The 20374-nt window shown below is 36.9% G+C and overlaps 1 protein-coding gene across 1 annotated transcript in view; it reads left to right on the top strand.

The window, feature by feature from the left end:
• Nucleotides 1–20374, top strand: part of LOC114480064 (ATP-binding cassette sub-family A member 1) — a 243088-nt gene that overhangs the window by 210977 nt on the left and 11737 nt on the right. Inside the window, exons 47-48 of the mRNA XM_028473858.1 lie at nt 194–297; nt 2019–2111. Coding sequence (XP_028329659.1) covers nt 194–297; nt 2019–2111 — 197 coding nt within the window. The remainder of the gene's footprint in view (nt 1–193; nt 298–2018; nt 2112–20374) is intronic.

Below are 20374 nucleotides of genomic sequence, written 5' to 3'. Positions count from 1 at the left end.
TGTGTGATTTGGAAGTACTTAAGTATATTTTTGTCATTTTGTACACCAAATTAGGCCTGGACCATCAGTTGCTAATGACCGATGTAGAAATGTACCAAAGCATGAGGATAAAAGCCTGTTTAAATTTTCGACGATACACATTTCAGGACATCCCTGGTTGTTTATTATAGCGAGTTATGCTAATTGTTTACAGGACGAGCCCACTACTGGCATGGACCCCAAAGCGCGTCGCTTCCTGTGGGACTGTATCCTGAGTGTCATCAAAGAGGGACGCTCGGTCATCCTCACATCACACAGGTGCTACATCTCTCCTCTATTGTGTGAATTCACACTTCACCAGCTGATGGTCCAAATATTGGGACACCTCACCAGGAGAAGTGCAACAAAAAAAAAAAAAAAAAAAACACCCAGACTGTTCACACATGAATGTGAGTCATAAATATTGTTATTAGCATTGATTGGTGTGGCACATCAGTAGAGCTGTATTGTTTCCTGCGTGGCAGTTAATATAAGCTGCCAGGAGCACACCGGCTGCTATAAAGCTTTGGTGAAGCATATTGACTGACTTGGTGCTTTTATTTGCCTCCATGAAAGGATAAACTGTCAATATCTGTGCTGGAGTCTTTTCATTATCCAAAGCTTAGTGGAGCAAAGTGAGCTCTCCTGAGTTTCTGTGTGTATTTTTTGGCCAGTTTTTAACTTAACCCTCTTATTACCTTTTGGGTCAATTTGACCAAATTCAATGTTTATCATACAAAAAATAATTGTTGACTTTTTTTTACTTCATATTTCATTACTTTTCCTAATTTGATGGGTACAATTGATTAAGCAGACATTATCATGATATTTTTTCAATGTGCTGAACACATATTGCATGCATCGGTGTTCCTCTTGGGTTAATTTGACCCCAAGCTGTTTTAGCTGTGTAAAACTTGTCTGTCTGTGTGCGAGCCATGTGTGACACACAGACACACTCTCTCTTAAAGTTTACCCTCAATGAGGTTTTGGAACAGCTCTTTCACAGTGAAAGTGACGTAGAATATGTCTCAGACAGAGGACTTGAATAGAATAACTCCAAATATGTTACAAAAAAGGACATAAAAATACGTAAATAAATATGTTTATGGAAGGAAAGGGAGTGTCACTAACATCAATCAATATGGTTTATTTTGTGAGAGTTAAATTAGAAAATATTTGGATGAGAGATTTTCAAAGTACACTAACTCGAGCGAAAAGGTCATTATCAAGGAGTTATTAATATATTCAACAAATAAACAAAGTGTCTGACACAAAAAACTTGGTCAACAATTTTCCAAAAATTATTTTGTGGAGGCAAATATACCTGGGGTCAGATTGACCCCAAGGGTAAAATGTGTTAGTAATATTTGAGGATAATAGGAGGGTTAATTCTTGATGACCCAAGTGTTTCTGGAAGATCTACCCACTGGTTACTGGTTTGTTGTTGTTGTTGTTGTTGTTTCACCTTTTGCACAAACTGAATAATGTTCGCTCCTGGAAGCCTTTGTGAGTAATAAGCGCTACTGTTTCATCCAGAATGCATTGTCCTCATTAGTTGAACCCCATTTAGGGTGGAAATAAAGACATTTGTTGCAAACAGTGGCGTCTGATCATCCATAGCGTGACCAGGTGGTTGTGTTTTGATAAGTAGCTAATTCACCAGGTTTCACAAAGCCATATTTCTAATTACACCATTCCTCAATGAGACTTCCCAGGTTCTACCTGCCTGCAGTATAAATAACTGAAAAAAGATGTGAGATGGTAAAAACCTACCAATGGCAGTATCTTAGCTCAGGCTAACCGTAGCTTGCAGCAAATAAAAGCTGTTTGATTTTGCCCTAAATCGAGCACGTTAGCCATTAAAACAAGAACAAGATGAACACAACCGAATCCCTCCAAGCTTGTCTTTCAAACATCTGCTATCTGAATTGAGTCGGTGTGTTAAGTTTTATAGTTCCTCCTCCATCACGCTGATAGTTTTCCTGTCTTTCCCTCAACAGCATGGAAGAGTGTGAAGCTTTGTGCACCCGCATGGCCATCATGGTAAACGGCCAGTTCAAGTGCCTCGGGAGCATCCAGCATCTAAAGAACAGGTGGGGGTTTCCTTTAGCTCATTGGTTCTCAAACTTTGTTGGGTATCCCCCTCTTTGATTGAGGTTGAACTTTCAAGCGCCCATTGCCCCCCAAATAATTCAAACTAAAAACACATTTTCAAATTTATTAAACTAACATGGAACGAGTAACATCATATTTCATAATAAATCACAAACCAAACTGCAATGTTTGCATGCAGAAAATGCAAGTGATGATGCAGGTACTGGCCGACATCACACTGTATTAGCTTAGCGTTAGCTAGCATTAGTATTTACATTGGTATTGGCTAGCATTAGCATTAGCTACCACTATCATGAGCAAACATTAGCACTAACATAGCATTAACATTGGCCTAACATTTGCATGAACCTAGCAAGAACATCTATCTAGCATTAGCCTAGCAATAGCATTAACCTAGCATTAGCATTCATTTCATGTATTAATATAGCTTTAGCATTAGCCTAGCGTTAGCATTAACCTAGTGTTAGCATTAACCTAACATTAGCATTAGCCCAGCAATAGCATTAACCTGACATTAGCATTAACTTAACATTAGCCTAACATTAGTATTAGCCTAGCATTAACATTAATCTAGCATTAACCTTGCATCTTTCATGAAGTACATGCCAGCGTAAATCATTAATGATGTACTTTAATTACGCGTTACATTCAGCTCTCGGTCACATTTCTAATGTCGTCTAGTAATTAAATGCTCTTTTAATTTCTGCTACATGTTTAGGCTTCTCATTATTACTTTCTTTGTGTGTAGGCGTTTTGTTTAGTGTTTTTAATGATTTTTGTTGTCACACCCCACCTGTCATACCTCCATTCCCCACCAGGGGGTACACCGCACTTTGAGAAGCACTGCTTTAGCTCGTTTGTGTCAGAAGTAGCAACTTTCACATCTTAGCGTAGTCAGAATGAGATTGAATTATATGAAGTTCTTTGACTGACGCTGAAAGGACTTCATGCATAGACTTTGTCATTAATGCGATGTCTATAAATAACAGAATAGTGAGTATATAAGTAATACTAATAAAAAGGAATAAAGAAGTTAAAAATGATTTTAAAGTAGGGAAGGAAAGCTTGTGTCTTTTTCCTTCATTATTCATCCTCGGTGTAGTGATGGAGACCAGAGGATGCACAGAGAGCACGGTTTATCACAGAACTGCTGGAAACTAGCGTAAATGTTGCAATAAAGAGGAAATAAAATGACTGGCTGTGAACTTTGGGATCAGAATCAGTGCCACACTGTAATACGTGACTTAGCACACTTGGACATAGTCAACATCCAACAGGGAGCACGTGGCGCACCAGAGTTGGTTTATTAAATCATTTTATGTATGATCTTGATTTGACTTTTTTTTTTTTAACCTTTAAAAACCAGAAAGTCAACAGTTAAAACCGTGATAAACGTACTTACTACAGTAAATGAAATATAGTAATTTCATTATTTCATAAAATCTTGCTAAATACATATTTTAACATCAGCCTGGGATTATTGCATCTATTTGAATTAATTCATATGAGGTAAACATCAAACATTTCAAATATAATTCTTCAAGTACTATTACAGTAATGAAGCCTTTAAAGCATGGGATGTCAAACTCATTTTAGTTCAAGGGCCAAATACAGACCAGTTTGTTCTCAAGTGGGAGGAGTGAGATTTTAGGAGGGAAAACGAGCAATTTCAACATCTATGTGCCATAGTTTTAACTTTGATGGATAAATGCTTTGCTGCATAAGCAATAAGTGACAGATATCGGTCCCTACAGCAACTTCACTTTAAAATGTATCGATTTTGGGACCATTTTCTAATAATTTGGGCCAATTTAATGAAATCATTCAAGAAAATTAGCAGGATCCTGGAACAATTGAGTTCTTTACATAATTTGCGATTAATGCATGTGGAAACCGTGAGCCATGCAAATATTGTGAAGTTTCATTGACTTTTTGTATTTGCAGGGACTAAGATATCTAAATAATTTGGTAATTTCCACAATTATACAAGTTTTCTTTCTCTGTTTTTTGTTCTCCTGTGGGCTGAATTATATGCTTAAAGAGCCCAAAATGTAATAACAACCCGAACTGTAACATTACCCGAAATGTTACGTAAAATCTTTTTAATGAAACCCGAAATGTAATAACTGGTCAATAATGAAACAAAAATGCAGAGCCATAATATACGGTAAAAAAAAAATGTGATAAAACCCAGACTGTTTACATTTTGGGTTCAGCACCTTTGTTACATTAATGACCAGTTATTACAATTTGGCTATTGTTACATTTCGGGTCATTGTTACATATCGGTCTCTGACAGGGCCAGATTTGGCCCCCGGGCCTTGAGTTTGACACATGCTTTAAAGCCTTATAACAAGTGTCCAGCGTCTTAAAACTCTTGACATATATTTTTCAAGTTTTATGAAACTCTCCCTTTTATCCACAAATTGTCATATACAACCAATATTCGATGGTGTGATTTGATTATACCAATTTTAGTAAATCCTAATTAGGTCACTGTGTAGGTAGAATGATTTTGATTGGTTGGTGGATAAATATGCACCCAGTGTGTACCAAGGTAAGATAAATACTCATATTGAGTGCATAGAGCCATAAAAACAGCCTGATTCATCTCTAGCCCATGTGACAGAATAGTACGGCTTAAATCCTTGTGTAATTTATGACATCACACTAAAGGTGGAGCTTTTTATTTTCAGTATTATTTTATTGATTTCACATGAACAGATCCAGCCGAGCCCCTGGACATGTGGGGGTTGATATACCAAATCTTTCACCATTATCTCCACTTTGCATTTCTCTCTCTCCAGACCCATAAATTCCATTTCCACCTTTGCCATCCTCATTCCCAGCCCTAATAGGCTTTGTACACGTCTCTTAATGCATTTTGTTACATCTCCATCATAGATATCTCTCCCCCCCCCACACATTTCCCAAGGCCAGCACTTATGCCCCGAGCTCTGCATGTAACCATATGGCCAATCCATTACCTTAGCTACAGTGGGGTGACATTATTACCGGCCCTTTGTGTGAGCTGCTAATGTGAAGGGCACACACACACACGCAGACACGTAATTTTCATGACAGGAATTTGTTGGGGCAAACGTTGAGAGGAGAGGAGGATCAATACACCTGGGATGGGGGTTGGTGGAGACCATTTTTCAAGTTGGGCAAGGGATTAGGGGAAATGTCTGAAACGGCGAGGTAGGGGCAGCTGTGTCAAGGGTATTTCCCATCAAGAGTGGTAATGTCATCTCAATGGCTGAGCTTTTATATCAGAGAAAAGAAGCATGTAGACCCTTTTAGAGCGATAGTGAAGTGCATCTCTAGCTCCTCCCAGAAGTAGAGGTAATTGGCTGATCTGTTGTCCATTGTTTCCCAACCGGCAGGGACTCAAATAGCCTGGTGTAAATAATTAATAAACTATGCAGGGGGTGTAATGGTGTAAGAGGGAGGGGGCGGTAAACAAAAGGAGAACAAAGGGTTAGCACCATACGTGAAGTTTGTGGGGGGCAGGGGGAGCATTGCCCCACTAGTGGTCACTTTTCCCAAATTTATTTAAAAAAAAATAACAATATTTTAGGTGCCATAAAACGCAGTGACTGTACAATATATATATATGTAATTCATTTGTTGTTTTTTTTATAAATACAAGTTATTTTTGGCTTTCGAGTCATGTGACTATCATCTTCCTTTCAAGGCTACATTATTTTAATAAAATAGTTTTTTGCTGCTTTGATTCCAACAACATATTACTGTTAGTTTCATGTCACAGATGTTTGTTCTACCTCAGGTGTGTAGTATAGGTTTTTAGCTAAACTTTTTGACTTTAGGTTGGTTCTTCTTCTATTGCGCAATTCTTTTTCACAATGAAAATGATGAAGCGACACTGCACCCAGCAGTTCATGTATGGTACTGCAGCAAAGATGAAGGCCTCTGGCCTGATTTTATCATGAATTTACAACATTAATTGAAAATTAGGATTTTTAATGACACGGTCAGCCTTACAGAGCCAAAAAAAAAAAGTAAGAAGAAATCAGGGCGGGCTGCTTTCTTCTTGTAAATAAAATGTTCCTTTTTTTTTTTTTGACCGCAGTTTTTCTGTGTTTTGAATTAAATTCTGGGATTCATTTGATTTTTGAATATCTTAGGAAGATTTTGAGACCATGTTTATGTCGCCAATTTTTTTCCAAGTTTGACAATATAATTGACTGTTTGCTTTGATGGTTGTGTCTTTGAATGGTTTATATGGTTAAAAACAAAATAGAATAGAATAGAATATCCTTTTATTGTCCTTGTACAGGGTACAACGAAATTTGAGTGCAACTCCAAGGTGCCAGTGAGAGAAAAAATAAATAAATAAATATAAAACACAGCAAAAACAATAAAAAATTTAAATATGACACAATAATATGTACCGACAAATAAATACCCAGATAAATACACAGATAGCAGCTTGAATGTACAGATCTACATTAGCAGCAATATGTTTTATTGCACAAGATCAATATGATCAGTATGTGTGAGCGATGTGAGCGGATTTGTTTATTACAGTGATAGCTCTGGGAAAGAAGCTATCCCTGAGTCTGTTTGTCCTGGTTTTGTGTGACCTGTACCGTCGGCCCGATGGTAACAGGTCAAACAAGTGTTTACTGGGGTGGGAGGAGTCCTTGATGATGTTGCCTGCTCTGCTGAGGTAGCGAGAGTTTGCAATGCCGTCCAGGCTGGGCAGGGAGCAGCCAGTGATCTTCTGGGCTGTGCAGATGACCCTCTGCAGCGCTCTCCTGTCTGCTGCTGTGCACCCTGCGTACAAGAGCGTGAATGAGTTAGAACATGCATTTTGAACCATTCAGGATAGTGGACGTTAAGGGGTTTTAAATGACACGTCGACGCAGATTTATCACTTAGGTTACCAATCATTTTTGCATTATTGCATATGTTACACCAGATATTTGGCCCCCGATCGTATTTTGTGTGGCCCTCAAAACAAATCCCCCAAAATTATATTTCAAGAAGTTAGAAGGACTATAAACTAAGCCTGAAGAATCTAAAACTCTGCCTATGGTTTACACATGTCCTACTTCACATGCTATCAGGTAGAAAAAGAGGATTCTCACCTCACAAGTCAAAACAAGCAGAAGAAGCTAGTCAAGAGGGAAAGCCAGATAAGGACAACGGCACAACCAGATCGTCATCTTCATCGCGTTCGCTTCAGATCTCACGCGGACAATTTACATGCCTCCGAAATGCTATCGCTCAGTTCTCGCCACGCAGTGAATAATTTCTAATTAAGCATCCCTATCTCCGTCGCGCTCGCTGTAATTAATGTTTCATGAGGTGTGGAACCCTGTTAATGACTGGAAAGGCAATTAAGGAACGTCGTCTCTGTTTTCCTTTTCTGTCGCTATCCCACCACATGTTTGTGCTGTCCCGCTGATCCCAAACACACACTTTCCCACACGTAAAAAAAAAAAAGAGCTTTTTTTGTTTTCTTCGTGTGTGTGTGTGCCCATAAATGCAAAACTAAAGAGGCTGATTCTCAAGATGGGAAGACGTCTATTGGGACGGAAGGAAAGGGCTGAAATAAAGTGGAGACGGATTGCGATGGAGGCAGGTGGCGCATGCAATTGTCACCCAGCGTAAGGTGGTGACCTGCTAAGCTGAGGGATGCATCTCCCACTCAAAAAACAACCCTCCCACTACCCGACTCAATCCTGCATCTCTATTTCATCATAAGCGCTCTAAAAGAAGTGTCGAATCTCACGGCGGGAGCACCCCTCACATTTTGACCCCCTATTGCTCATATGTAATACATGCTCACCCTCCCTGTGCGCCGCAACCTCCTACTTCTACCCCCTCTCCTTCAAAAGCCTCTCACCATTATTACCCTTATTTATTCCTCCATCTCTCTCTCTCTTTCTCTCTCTCTCTCTGTGCACTCCTTTGTAAAGCCTTCCAGGCCCTTGTTAGTACTGCCCTCTTAAGTTCACCACTGACCATTGTCTGTCACAGAATGGGGCGCTGATTGTAAAGTAGTGCAAACTAAAATAAACAGCAACTTTTTGCAATATTTAGAAGCAAACCCCTTTTAAAAGTGAATTTTTTAATGTTACTTTTGACCAGATTTACAGCAATACCTGTGAAATTATTTTTTTTTTGGAAAAATACAATGTTAAATCTAAATTTTAAATATGAAATCTAATCTAATTAAATCTATATGTTAAATATTAAATCTAAACATTACATTTGAATATAAATGGTACATCTAAATCTAAATGCTTGATTGTTAAATCAAAATTCTAAATCTTAATGTTAAATGTAAATCTTAAATATCAAATCTATAGGTTACATCTACATGTTAAATGTTAAATCTAAATGTCACGGGTAAAACTACATATTTAACTGATATGCAATTTCAATGGAAGTACCAAAATAAACATTTAGATTTAACATTAGAATTAGAATTACATAACACTTAAGATATGCATTTAATCTTTACATTTGAGATTTAAATTTCACATTTGTATTTGAGTGTAATATATAGATTTAACATTGACATTATATTTTTACAAGAAAAAAAAAATCACAAATTTCATAAATAATGCTGTAAATTTGGTAAAAAGTAACTTTAAGATTAAGATTTAAAATTTAGATTTAGATTTAACTTTTAGATTTAGATTTAACATTGATATATTTTTACGGGCTAAATGGCCCATTCAGGCACTGGAGTGGTCAGAATCTGAGCCAGAGCTGAAAGTTTTTTCTTTGTGCGATAGGTACCGAGCATATGCATCAAATATATATTTCTTGCCCTCAAAGCATTCACACAAATGTGATGATAAGGGAAGGTGAGAACAGCTCGGGTTTAAGATGCATACGATGCCATAAATAAGGTTTTAGTGGAGGAGTGAGATAGTATTAAAGCTTGCAGGTGTTAAGTAAAGCAAACTGAAGTGGAGGAACCAATAAAAGCAGCTTCAAACCTCCTCTATAATCTTGTCAGCCTGGAAGGACATCCGTTGGAGGATTTTTTTTTCTACTGATTGATATCATTCATATTCCGTCGTCTTTTCCGAATACGTATACTAAGTACACAGCACAGACCTGAGTCTGATTTTTCTCTTTGCTTAAAGCACGTCATGATATAAAAGTGGAGTGTAAAGTGCCTTTAATGCATTAAAGTAATGCACCATGAGTTTTTTACAAGAGCGGTGTCAAAAAGTTTGCATCACTCCCCGTTGAAGTTGACGTGAAGAAGTCCAATAAACTCCCACTCCGTCTGAGTCAACTCTGCAGGTGTGCCAATAAGTAAATAGTTTACGACTTAAGTGTGCGTGTCACCCACAGAGATGAATGGCAAACTAAACTTTCCTCAAGGTTTTACAATGGAGCCCCGACAAAGATGTAATTAAGAGTGCTTCAACATTGACACACACACAGATGGTGCACTCTGTATGTTCGCCTAAGAATTTGAGAGCGTGTAGATTTTACATCTTCACCCTTCATTGTTTGATGGGAAACAACATCAGCAATCTATGCTGCGCTTACCAACAAAGCAAACATCTACTAATTTGCCATCGTCCACGTCTTCTCTCTTTATTTTATGAGACTCTTGCACTACACAATTTTCTGCTGCATTTCTTTTTATTAGACAGAAGATATTCTTCATATACTGCAGCTAATGCTGAAACAATAAAAACATCTTGTAATTCATTTTGAATATAACATGACATGTAATTTAGGGCGCTTCCATGATGGCACACGTTAACACATGTTGGCAGTTATCTACTAACCGGGTGCAACAACAATTACGTCTGTCAAACCATAGGTTGAGTTTGAGATTCTTGCCGGGGCTGGGAAGAAAAAATACAATGAAATATATAGACCATCTCGTGGTTCAGGTGTGTATCATAAACAATAATAATAATAATGCATTGGATTGTATATAGCGCTTTATTATAGACACTCAAAGTGCTTTTCATTGATGTGCATTATGCTTTTGCTACTATTGTAGTCACAGCTGCCCTTGGACAGACTGACAGAGGCGAGGCTGCCATAGTGCGCCATCGGTCCCTCCGACCACCACCAACACTCACTCACACACTACATTCATACTAGGCAATGTGGGTGAAGTTCCTTGCCCAAGGACACAACAACGAAGACTTGGCTAGAGCGGGAATCGAACCCCCAACCAATAATGTTGACTGCAAAATTTTGCGTTGACGTGCCGTTTAATGTTGTGAATTCATGATTTAATCAGGTCGGCGGCTGCTTTCTGCTTCATTTTTGCTGCAGTACCATACATGAATTGCTGGGCGCAGTGTTGCTTTACCATTTACATTGTGAAAAAGAATTGCACAACAGAAGAAAAGCACCAAAAAAATTACTTGTATTTTTAAAAGGACAAATTAATTCATATACAGTCCCCTTCAAAAGTATTGGAACAGCAAGGTCAATTCCTTTGTTTTTGTTGTATACTGAAGACATTTGGGTTTCAGATCAAAACATGAATATGAGACAAACAAATCAGAATTCCAGCTTTTATTTCATGGTATTTACATCTAGATGTGTTCAACAACTCAGGACAGAGGACCTTTTGTTTGAACCCACCCACTTTTGAGTGAGCAAAAGTGTTGGAACATGTGACTGATGGGTTTTTCCTTTTAGATCAATTGCTTAAACATTAAATAGTTCTTGTTTTTGACTTTGGGTTTCACCTGTGAAAACTGCATTTGATGTTAAGCAAACATGAAGACCAGAGAGCTGTCTATGGGAGAAAAGCAAACCATCTTGAAGCTGAGAGAAGAGGGAAAATCGATCAGAGATATTGCACAAACATTGGGCATAGCCAATACAACAATATGAAATGTCCTGAAAAAGAAAGAAACTACTAGTGTACCGAGCAACAGACATCAAACAGGTCGGGGAAGGGTATCAACAGCAGTTGATGACAGAAACATTGTGAGAGCTGTGAAGAAACACCCAAAGACAACAGGGCAGGGGTGAAGGAATCACAATCCACTGTTTGAAGAAGACTTTGAGAGAAGAAACATAGAGGCCATACCACAAGATGCAAACCACTCAAAAAGCAAAAAGAATCAAAAGCCCAGATTGGCTTTAGCAAAGAAGTACAGAGAAGTTTTATGGACTGATGAGACCAAGATTAACCTTGACAAAAGTGATGGAAAGGCCAAAGTATGGAGGAAAAAAAGGATCTGTTTTTGATCCAAAACACACAAGCTCATCTGTGAAGCATGGTGGAGGTAATGAAGGGCTCACTAGTCTTTATTGATGATGTAACTCATGATGGTAGCAGCAGAAAGCTTGCGCCCCCATATGAGTGCAAATCCCTCAGTTTAGTAGTGTGTCTCTACTACCAATGTTTATCATCTGCATACGCAATCTAGTTGTTTGCGTACCTAACGTAGTGCTCTTTATTTGGGATCCCAGTAAAGGCTCAGAGGCCCTAAAACCGATGACAGTTTGTCATACTCCTCTCTAATAAAGGTTCTTAAACTATCATCCCAAAGGGCTGCGATCCTGATTGATTTTGATGTCCAAATTGCAATAAATATCAGGAATGGTTCAGTTAAAGTGTAACTAAACCTCAAAAACCAATTTTTATGTTAAAAACAAATATATTTGGTTGTGTTGTTGATTGATTCTTGTCCAACTCTTGACATTTTAGTCAAAGTGTGTTAATTTGGCGTATGTTATGGTAAAAATATAAGCGTGACTGCCCTCTATGGGTTAAAACCTGACAATTACAATCAAGTTTTGATTGGCTGAGAAATGGTTTTTTTAAGTTTTGGTGGCATCTTGCATCATGAAAATCACTGTTAGCCCCGCCCCTTCTATAAAAACTAGCAATCTGTGGTGAGTAGGCTGGATTGAGAGAAATGTGAATAGAGAGGTAAAATGAGTATTGAGTAGGTAGTTAGCGTAGCATAGATTGTTATTTAGAGATTTTATAGTATAAACTGGGCGTTTCTTATCTGCTCCAGGAGCCCCGCCCATACCTCAGGCATGAATTAGTCTTTAAAAACAGTGTTTCAACTAGCCTCATGGATAAGTGAGGAAAAGGTGGGTCATTGATCTGTTTTCATTGGCTTGGAGGCTCCTACGTGCGTGGCAAAAATAAAATTTCATTTGTTTTTCAGTTTATTTTCTCGACAAGGGCAATTTATTTTTTATAGTGCATTTCAAACACAAGGCAATTCAATGTGTTTGACGTTATTAAAAAGTGCAACAGAAAACATCAAACAATTTAAAAATCAGTAAGAACCTTAAAAAACTAAACAAAAAAATTATTAAAAATCTACTTCATAATTTATTAAAATGTATTTGAGAAATAAACTTGTTTCCATTATGGAGGTCATGGTTTGGTGTGGGGTTTAAATACAAACTAGTTCAGATGATCTGGGAATGTAACACTAGTGACCCTTTACTTATCTGGATTATTGTAATAATAAGTAATTTTGCAATATATGTTTGCAGGCTTGTTCTGAATGTAAGTAATCAAGTGTTTCGCCAACAACAAAAATGTCAAAGTCAAACTGTAGCTACAAAAGACAGTTGATTATTTTTTTTTTTGTTAGTTTTAGATTAATGCAAAAAAAAAGAAAACGTCAACAATGATCTTTTCTATTCCGTGATAGTTTAAATTAGAAAGGACCCCAGCAAGTGTGCTTTAAATTTAATTTATTTTATTATTTATTTATTATTTTTTTTTAAGTAGGGACAGTACAAATAATTGAACATTAAAAAAAAAAAAAAAAATGTTAATATGTCAGATTATAGCCATAGGCTATTTTCCAATGTGTAGTGTTTTACTTTCTTTGCCTTGCCCTAAATTTGAAAGTGTGCAATATTTTCTTGTTTTGATTTTATTTCTGAAGTTAAACCCATCCGTCATAAAGTCCGTTAGAACAAGGACAGGACACACATATTAAGGGAGACATATTCCTGCCAACAGTTTCACACTATTACCGTGATTGGTATAAGCACTGACTCAATATGCCAAGTATGCAGAAATAGGCGACCTGAGGTCAAAGAGAAATGTGAGCAGTGACAAAAACACTATATTGTGCTTTTGTTTCAGTTCTTTGAAGAAGACGTTTTTTAGGGTTTTTGTTCGACTTTAAAGCTGTCCTTTAGCAAAAGGACTAAAATTGTTAAATATCCATCTGTCTCTGTCATTGTACTACACTCCCTACCGCTCTGTTTAGCTTCCCCTTCAGGAGAGGAGGAGGTTTTTTGTTTTTTTTTTTGGGATGGTTTCCTGTCTGATCAAAGCACAGGACCGCCCGTGCCACTCTGTAACCTCTCGCCCTACCTGCGTCCTCCCCCTCCTGCTGGTACAGGCGCAAGGTTTGGCAGGGGTGAGGCTGACCTTTCTTTACTTTACTCAGATGAAGGCAGAGACAAATTACTTTCTGCCTGTCATGGCCTTATATGTGTCTGGCTGTTGTTTGTTTTGAATTACATGGAAGAATGACTTTTATGAGGTCCAGCGTGGAGAGGGTGTGGACACCACCATGCTTTTTCTATTCGGTTCTCAACCTTTTCAGCCCGTGACCCCCAAAATAAAGGTACCAGAGACCTTTTTGAGGCCCATCCATAAAACCTATATTTTCAATGATTAGGAAGCCTAACAAGGTAACCAATAGATGGGAAATAAATTAGATGATAAATATTTTTTTGTGTGTATTTTACAGCTGATTTATGACCCGTTATCATAACATAAAATGCAGGCAGCATATGTAGTTATTACTTAGTTAAGTTAAATCCTGCTGCACATAATAAAGTTTTAATATTAAATTAATCATCTTTAAGTGTTTATTTTCACTGACACATTGTGACAACTGGTTTTACATGCTGCAGATATGGTGTATGGGTTGTGGTATGTTATATATAATAATATGATATAAATGAAATATATTTTTCCAAAACGTAAGCTGTATTTTACCAATTTGTATATGTTATACGATTAGATAGAAGTTGTTTGTTAGTCGCTAGTAAAAAAGCAACATGGGGGTTTTCTATTTAATGTAGAAAATGAAACAATTGAATAAATTAAGAGAAATAAAGTGTTGCACGTTGAAACTTAAACATTTGCTACCTTTATAAGTGCCTGCTAGCCTTCCTTATTATCTTACGCTCTAGTTAAAGTGAAGTTGTGAAAAGGTAGCATTTGAGAACCTCTATTCAAACTGGAAGCCTTTCAGTTCGGACGATACAGTAGCTATGAAGTAGCTCACAGTTTCAGAATGGTTGGTGACCCCTGGTATATAGTCATATTAAAGATGTAAATCCTTGTTTTAGTCAGAAATAAAATGGGTTTCAAGTGTGCAAAAAATGTGGGAAAGCTGGTGAAATGGGAATTTTAAAAACCACCGAAGTTGGTTAAAAGTTGCAAATTAAAGTGGCGAAAAATAAATAGAAAAAGTGGTAAAAAAAAAAAATATTGGAACAGTGAGTTTAAACTGGCAAATAATGGGCATCACAAATTGTGATTGTGGTTAAATTGGCAAAAAATAAGAATGAAATATGGTGAAAAGTGACAATAATGGATCAACATATGCGAAAAGGTTGTTAAGAGATTTTAAAAACCACAGCAATTGGTTAAAAGTAGCAAGTTAAAGTGGCCAAAAACCGACAGAAGAGGTGGTAAAAAGATTTCTAAGTGTCAATATTGGCTTAAAAGTGGCAGAAATTGGAGGTAGTGGGGGTTTGGGTAATGCAATTTAAAAAGTTAAAACTGACAAATGATGGGCATGACAAATCGTGAATGTGGTTAAATTGGCAAAAAATATACGTGAAAAATGGTGAAAAAAGGTTAAAAGTGACAATAATGGGTCAACATATGCGACATTAGGTGGGAAAAGTGGTGGAAAGGGTTTATAAGTGGTGAAAATGTCTTTAAAGTGGAAAGAATGTGCAGAAAAGGCATTGGAATTTATTGGAGAAGTGACAGAAATGGGAGTAATGTAGCAAAAAAATGCATTAAAAGGAGCAAAACTATGGCAAGAAAAAGTGATGGAAATGAGTTGAAATATGGCAAGTTTGGTGTAGTTGCAGAAAAAGAGTAAAAATAAACAAAAATGACCCCAAGGTTGAGAACCCCTGCTCTGTTGAACCTTTGTTGATGTTTGTATCGCAGCAGTAAAGACGTTGCAGTGAGAGCTTCATCGGCCTATATATCTTACTGGTAACGCTCTAAGCCTTTAAACCACCATTTAAAAATCTTCGGAATTGTTTTCCACATGCTGTGTTACTGATGGAACACACCGAGAACGCCTGACACCGTGTAATAACATCCAGACTTACACTTTATGAAAAGAGAACATGCCAGGTAGAGCGTCAAGGATCAAAGCCTTTGTTTTGTTGTGAATACTGAAGCAGTAAAAAGAAAATAATGAAAAATAAGCAACATATTTCCCAAAGTTGTCTTTTGTGACGCTGGGAAATGAAAGTGAAGCAGGCCCTGAAGAAAGAAAGAGAAGAAGCTAATTGATGCGCTCTTTTAGCGTTTCATAACCCAAGTACCGCCCAAAAAACTCACCAAAACCTATAGTGTTTGCCACAGCGCTGCCTTGCTTTATTGGATTTGTGCATCTTGGCTGAGCTTGACAGTCCTTGGACAAAAAATATTTCCTCAGCGTTGGCAGCCGTAATAAACACAAGGAGATTATGTTCCCAGACTTGATTGGATGACGACTAAAGCCTAATGTGTGGAGATGGCTGTGATGCTTTGGTGGTGGTGGTGTCTGATTACAGAGCGCAACATCTGTTGCATCTCATAAAAATCATCAACTATTGTGTGGTTTAAAATGGCAGAAAATATTTTGTCCTGTCTTGACTCGGTATCTGCTGGTTTCTTTGGAGAAAATGGTGCTTCTGCTTTGATTAGTGTTTTAATCGTAGAAATGTGGCCCTTTTTTTGTTGTTTTTCCCTCTGTAAAGCAAAATCTGCTTTGTTTCTTGATCAGAATAACTGTAGCTGAAGCTCAACACTTTCATGAATTGAATAACATTAATTAATTCAAATATAGCCCAGCTCATCAGAATTCATGCTCTGTTTGATGACATTTTCCACTGTGATAGTTGCTACTTTTGACATTTCTGCTAAATGATGCAAATCCTTCCATAAATAGAGGATTTGTTTTTACAGTGATGCCTTTGCAGGGAAGTGTGTCAGATAGCCTGCTATTCAAAACAGCAGACTGTAGTTCCTGTACAAGATTTGGGCTGTAAAATGTTGTAGCACCGATGCCAGATCATACAGAAGCTTATTACATTCACTTATAATTAAAAAAAGTTTAGGTTTTTATGAATTTATGTGATAAAAATAAGAAAGAAGCCCAGTTTTTCTGTTTTCATAGGAAATATTTTACATTTTTTCTGAGTTGATGAGAAGTTTTCATCGGAAATTTAGAAAAACCTAAAAACATTTCCCATAAAAACAGAAAAAACAAGGCAACATTTGTATTTACTTATTCTTATCTGATCAATTCAGAAAAACCTAAAGAAAGAAAAAAAATTGTCCTGTTTTTCTGTTTTTATAGGAAATGTTTTTTTTGCTTTTTCTGAATTGCAGATAAAAAATAGGGAAACAAAAAATGTTGCCTTGTTTTTCTGTTTTTATGGGAAATATTTCAGTTTATTTTCTGATTTAATTAGAGTACTTTTTATAGGAAATATTTTTTTTTTTGTTTTGTCTGAATTTCCTATAAAAACATATCAACTCAGGGAAACCGAAAAATATTTCCTATGAAAAAGTATCTCATCAATTCAGAAAAAACTAAAGATATTTCCTATAAATACAGAAAAACAGGGCAGCATATTTTTATTTACTCATCTTAATCTTATCAATTAAAAAACATGAAAAACATTTCTTATGAAAACATAAAAACAGGGCCATTTTTTTTTCATTTACTTATTTTTATCTCATCAACTCAGTAAACCAATAGTTTTTTTTTTTTTTTTACTTCAGTGAAAGCAATAAGCTTTCGTAGTATCAGTATTGTGCCTCAGACGAAATGAAGGACTTTGATTCATTTCAAGCACAATGTAAAACAAATTAACTTCAGTCTGATTTGATTATTAGATAAACATTCTTTTTAATGGTTTCCCATGTGCCAACATACTGATACTTGGTCAGTTATAGTTGTATCCAAAGGTTGTATTGCAGATAAAAATGTTGCAGAGGTTCACAGGGATGCTTTTGATCACCCATGGTGCACAGCACACAGAGATCACAGTCCAGGCTCAGTGTTCCAATCCTCTCTGTAGGGTAGAGGCTGATGCTGTGGATGGCAACTCTGTGTATGATGCTGTAATGTGTGGAATAACTATCATTCTTACTCCTTCACCCTCTGTACTTTGTTATTTTCTTTCATTCTACCACATATGTAGTTAAACCTGAAGTGTATCATAGCTAGGAATACATGTATGTATCTAATATGTAAAATCTGTGCTTTAAACAAAGAAATATGAGTTCAAACAAAACATGTTTTTCATCCTATCATTTTTGACAGAATCTTTTTTGTCCTTCGCAACATAGACCACATTTAATATGTTAAGGTTTAATTTATTCAGACAACTGTTCCTCAGGAAATCAACTTTGATCTCTTGACATGTTTTGACTGACAGCTGCCAGTCTTCGTCAGAGGCGTCTGCTGATTGTTTTGATGTTTCTTTTGAAGTTTCCTTGACTTCTGTGCAGTGCTTAGTTTGTAAATCATTAGGTCCCGGAGCAGCAGCCGCATGTTGTTCCAGCAGTAAGAGAGAGACAAAAATGTCACGGAAAAGTGCCTTTTCCTAACTAAATGAGCTAAAAACATCACATGAACACAAACAACCAATTAACCTAAATGTTTAGTAAAAGAATGATGAGTCAGCCTTAAAGAAGCACAGACAATCTCCTGTTACAGAGCGCATCCGTCTCACTCTGAGCGACAGCTGTCAAATCTGCCATATTTCAGCACCAAGGACAGCGAAAAATCACTGCTAATTTAGCCACTCTCAACACAAAAACCCACAATTACAAGATATTTAAAAACTTTTACACCCATAAAGCCATAACTCTAATTGCACAGAAGTCAATGAAACATCAAAGCCATCAGAAGACACCTCTGACAAAGACTGGCAGTTATCAGTCGAAACATGTCAGGAGATCAAACTAGATTTCCTGAGGAATAATTGTCTGAATAAATTAAACCTTAACATTCAGTATAAAATTTTGGTGTGTGATCGCTTTGATGTTTCTTTGACTTCCACATAATAATTCCAGCCAGGAGATCAAAGTGGATTTCCTGAGGAACAGTTGTCTGAATAAATGAAACCTTAACATATTACTCAAAAAGAAGACAAAAATAATCTGGCTGGAATTTTTACGCCAAAGTCAAGGAAACTTCAAAGGAAACTTCGAAGGAAACTTCAAAGGAAACATCAAAGCGATCATCAAAAACCTCTGTCAAAGACTGGCAGTTGTCAGTCGAAAACATGTCAAGAGATCAATGTCGATTTCCTGAGGAACAGTTGTCTGAATAAATGAATTCTGAACATATTATTCAAAAAGAATCTTGCTGGAATTAGTAAGCGGAAGTCAAGGAAACATCAAAGCGAACACAAGATACCTCTGTCGAAGACTGGCAGATGTCAGGAGATCAAAGTCGATTTTCTGAGGAACAGTTGTCTGAATAATGAAACCTTAACATATTATCAAAAAAATATTTTGCTTGAATTACACCAAAGTTAGATTAATGTTAAAAAAATAACTAAACAAGGGTTCAGGTTTGTTAATTGAATTATTCCCCCTGGAGTTGTTGATAAATTGCAAATATACTCCCAAAAAGCAACCATTTATCACTTTAAATTCATGTACATATGTATGTACAGCTATTTATCTACCACGGTTACTTTCTTGCTCGCACCAATCTGGCAACACTTTCAGGGCTTGAGGGTTGCCTTGATTAAATCTCAGAATAAAGCATTAAAAACCATTCAAACATGTATGCATTCTTAATAACAATAACTGTTAAATAAGCATTCCCTTTATGCAAAATATGCAGATTTATCCTCATTGTGCACTGTGGCACTGAAACTCCAAGCAGCCATGTTTTAACCAAAGGGACTCCGCTACCCGTGGGATGCGCTCATTCTGCTTCCCGGTATAGACGTAGAGCTTCAACTCCTCTTCTTTCGTAATCCCTTTGGGAATAGTGTAGGTCTACAGTTTATTTCCCATATCTCTAATTGCCACTAAGGGAGCCTCTGAGCCCTGTTGCATGTGGCTCCTGACTAGTCTCAGTGGAGGTTTTCATGAGCAAATCTAACATTAGGGAATTAATTAGCCTGAAAACAATGGGTCATAAGAGTGCTCACAGCAGAATAACAAGGCTTAGGGTTTTATTTGGTGCTCACCAGACGTAGCACACATTCAGGAAAAAGCTGAATGCTAATTAGCTTTAAGGCCAAACTGCATCCCGCATTTGTTTTTGATGATAAATGTTTGCTTGAAAAAAGAAGAAAATTGAAGAAGCATCAAAGTATTTAAATGCATTAAAGCATTAAATGTAAAATTGAACCTTAATTTTTATGGCTAGCATTTAACATCCTCCTTTTTTAAGCTAACAGGTTGGTGGATTATGTATAAAGTTTGCCTTAAAAGCTCATAAGATTTTATTTAAACAGTTAATGTCCTTAACGTTGGTTGTCCACCACTTGATAACTAACAATGTTTTAATTTTAAGCTATAGCTAACTGCTAATTGCCATACTCGAGCTACTTTATTCTGTAAACATTTTTGTCAAAGTTGAAGTTTTTCATAGACATTTTCCTGTTCAAGAGATAATTGGATTGCATTGAATGCTAAATCTACCTTTAATTTTTATGGCTAATTGGGTTAGCTTGCATTAAAGATCCATTTTATGAAGCTAACAGGTCGTTGAGTTCATTAGAAAAAGCTTATAAGGTTTTTTTTTAAGCAGTTAATGTCCTTAAAGGTCCTATATCATTCAAATCAACTTTTTTGAGCTTTTAACCTTGTTACAATGTCAATTCCTTATCATAAACACCCCCAAAATATTATTGGGCTTCCTTCCTGCGTCTCTGAGAAATCCTCAATAATCCTGCTCTCTGAGCTGCTTCTCTGCCCTCTTCTGAAAAACGAGCGGTTCAAATGCTAGTGACGTCATTAGCATTCTGAACCATCCGTGATCTGACGTGTTTGTGACCCAGT

This window comes from Gouania willdenowi, chromosome 18 (genome assembly GCF_900634775.1).
Source record: "Gouania willdenowi chromosome 18, fGouWil2.1, whole genome shotgun sequence".
Classification (NCBI taxonomy): Eukaryota; Metazoa; Chordata; class Actinopteri; order Blenniiformes; family Gobiesocidae; genus Gouania; species Gouania willdenowi.
The sequence above is the reverse complement of the archived record's forward strand: the minus strand, read 5'-3'. Positions and strand labels throughout refer to the sequence as shown.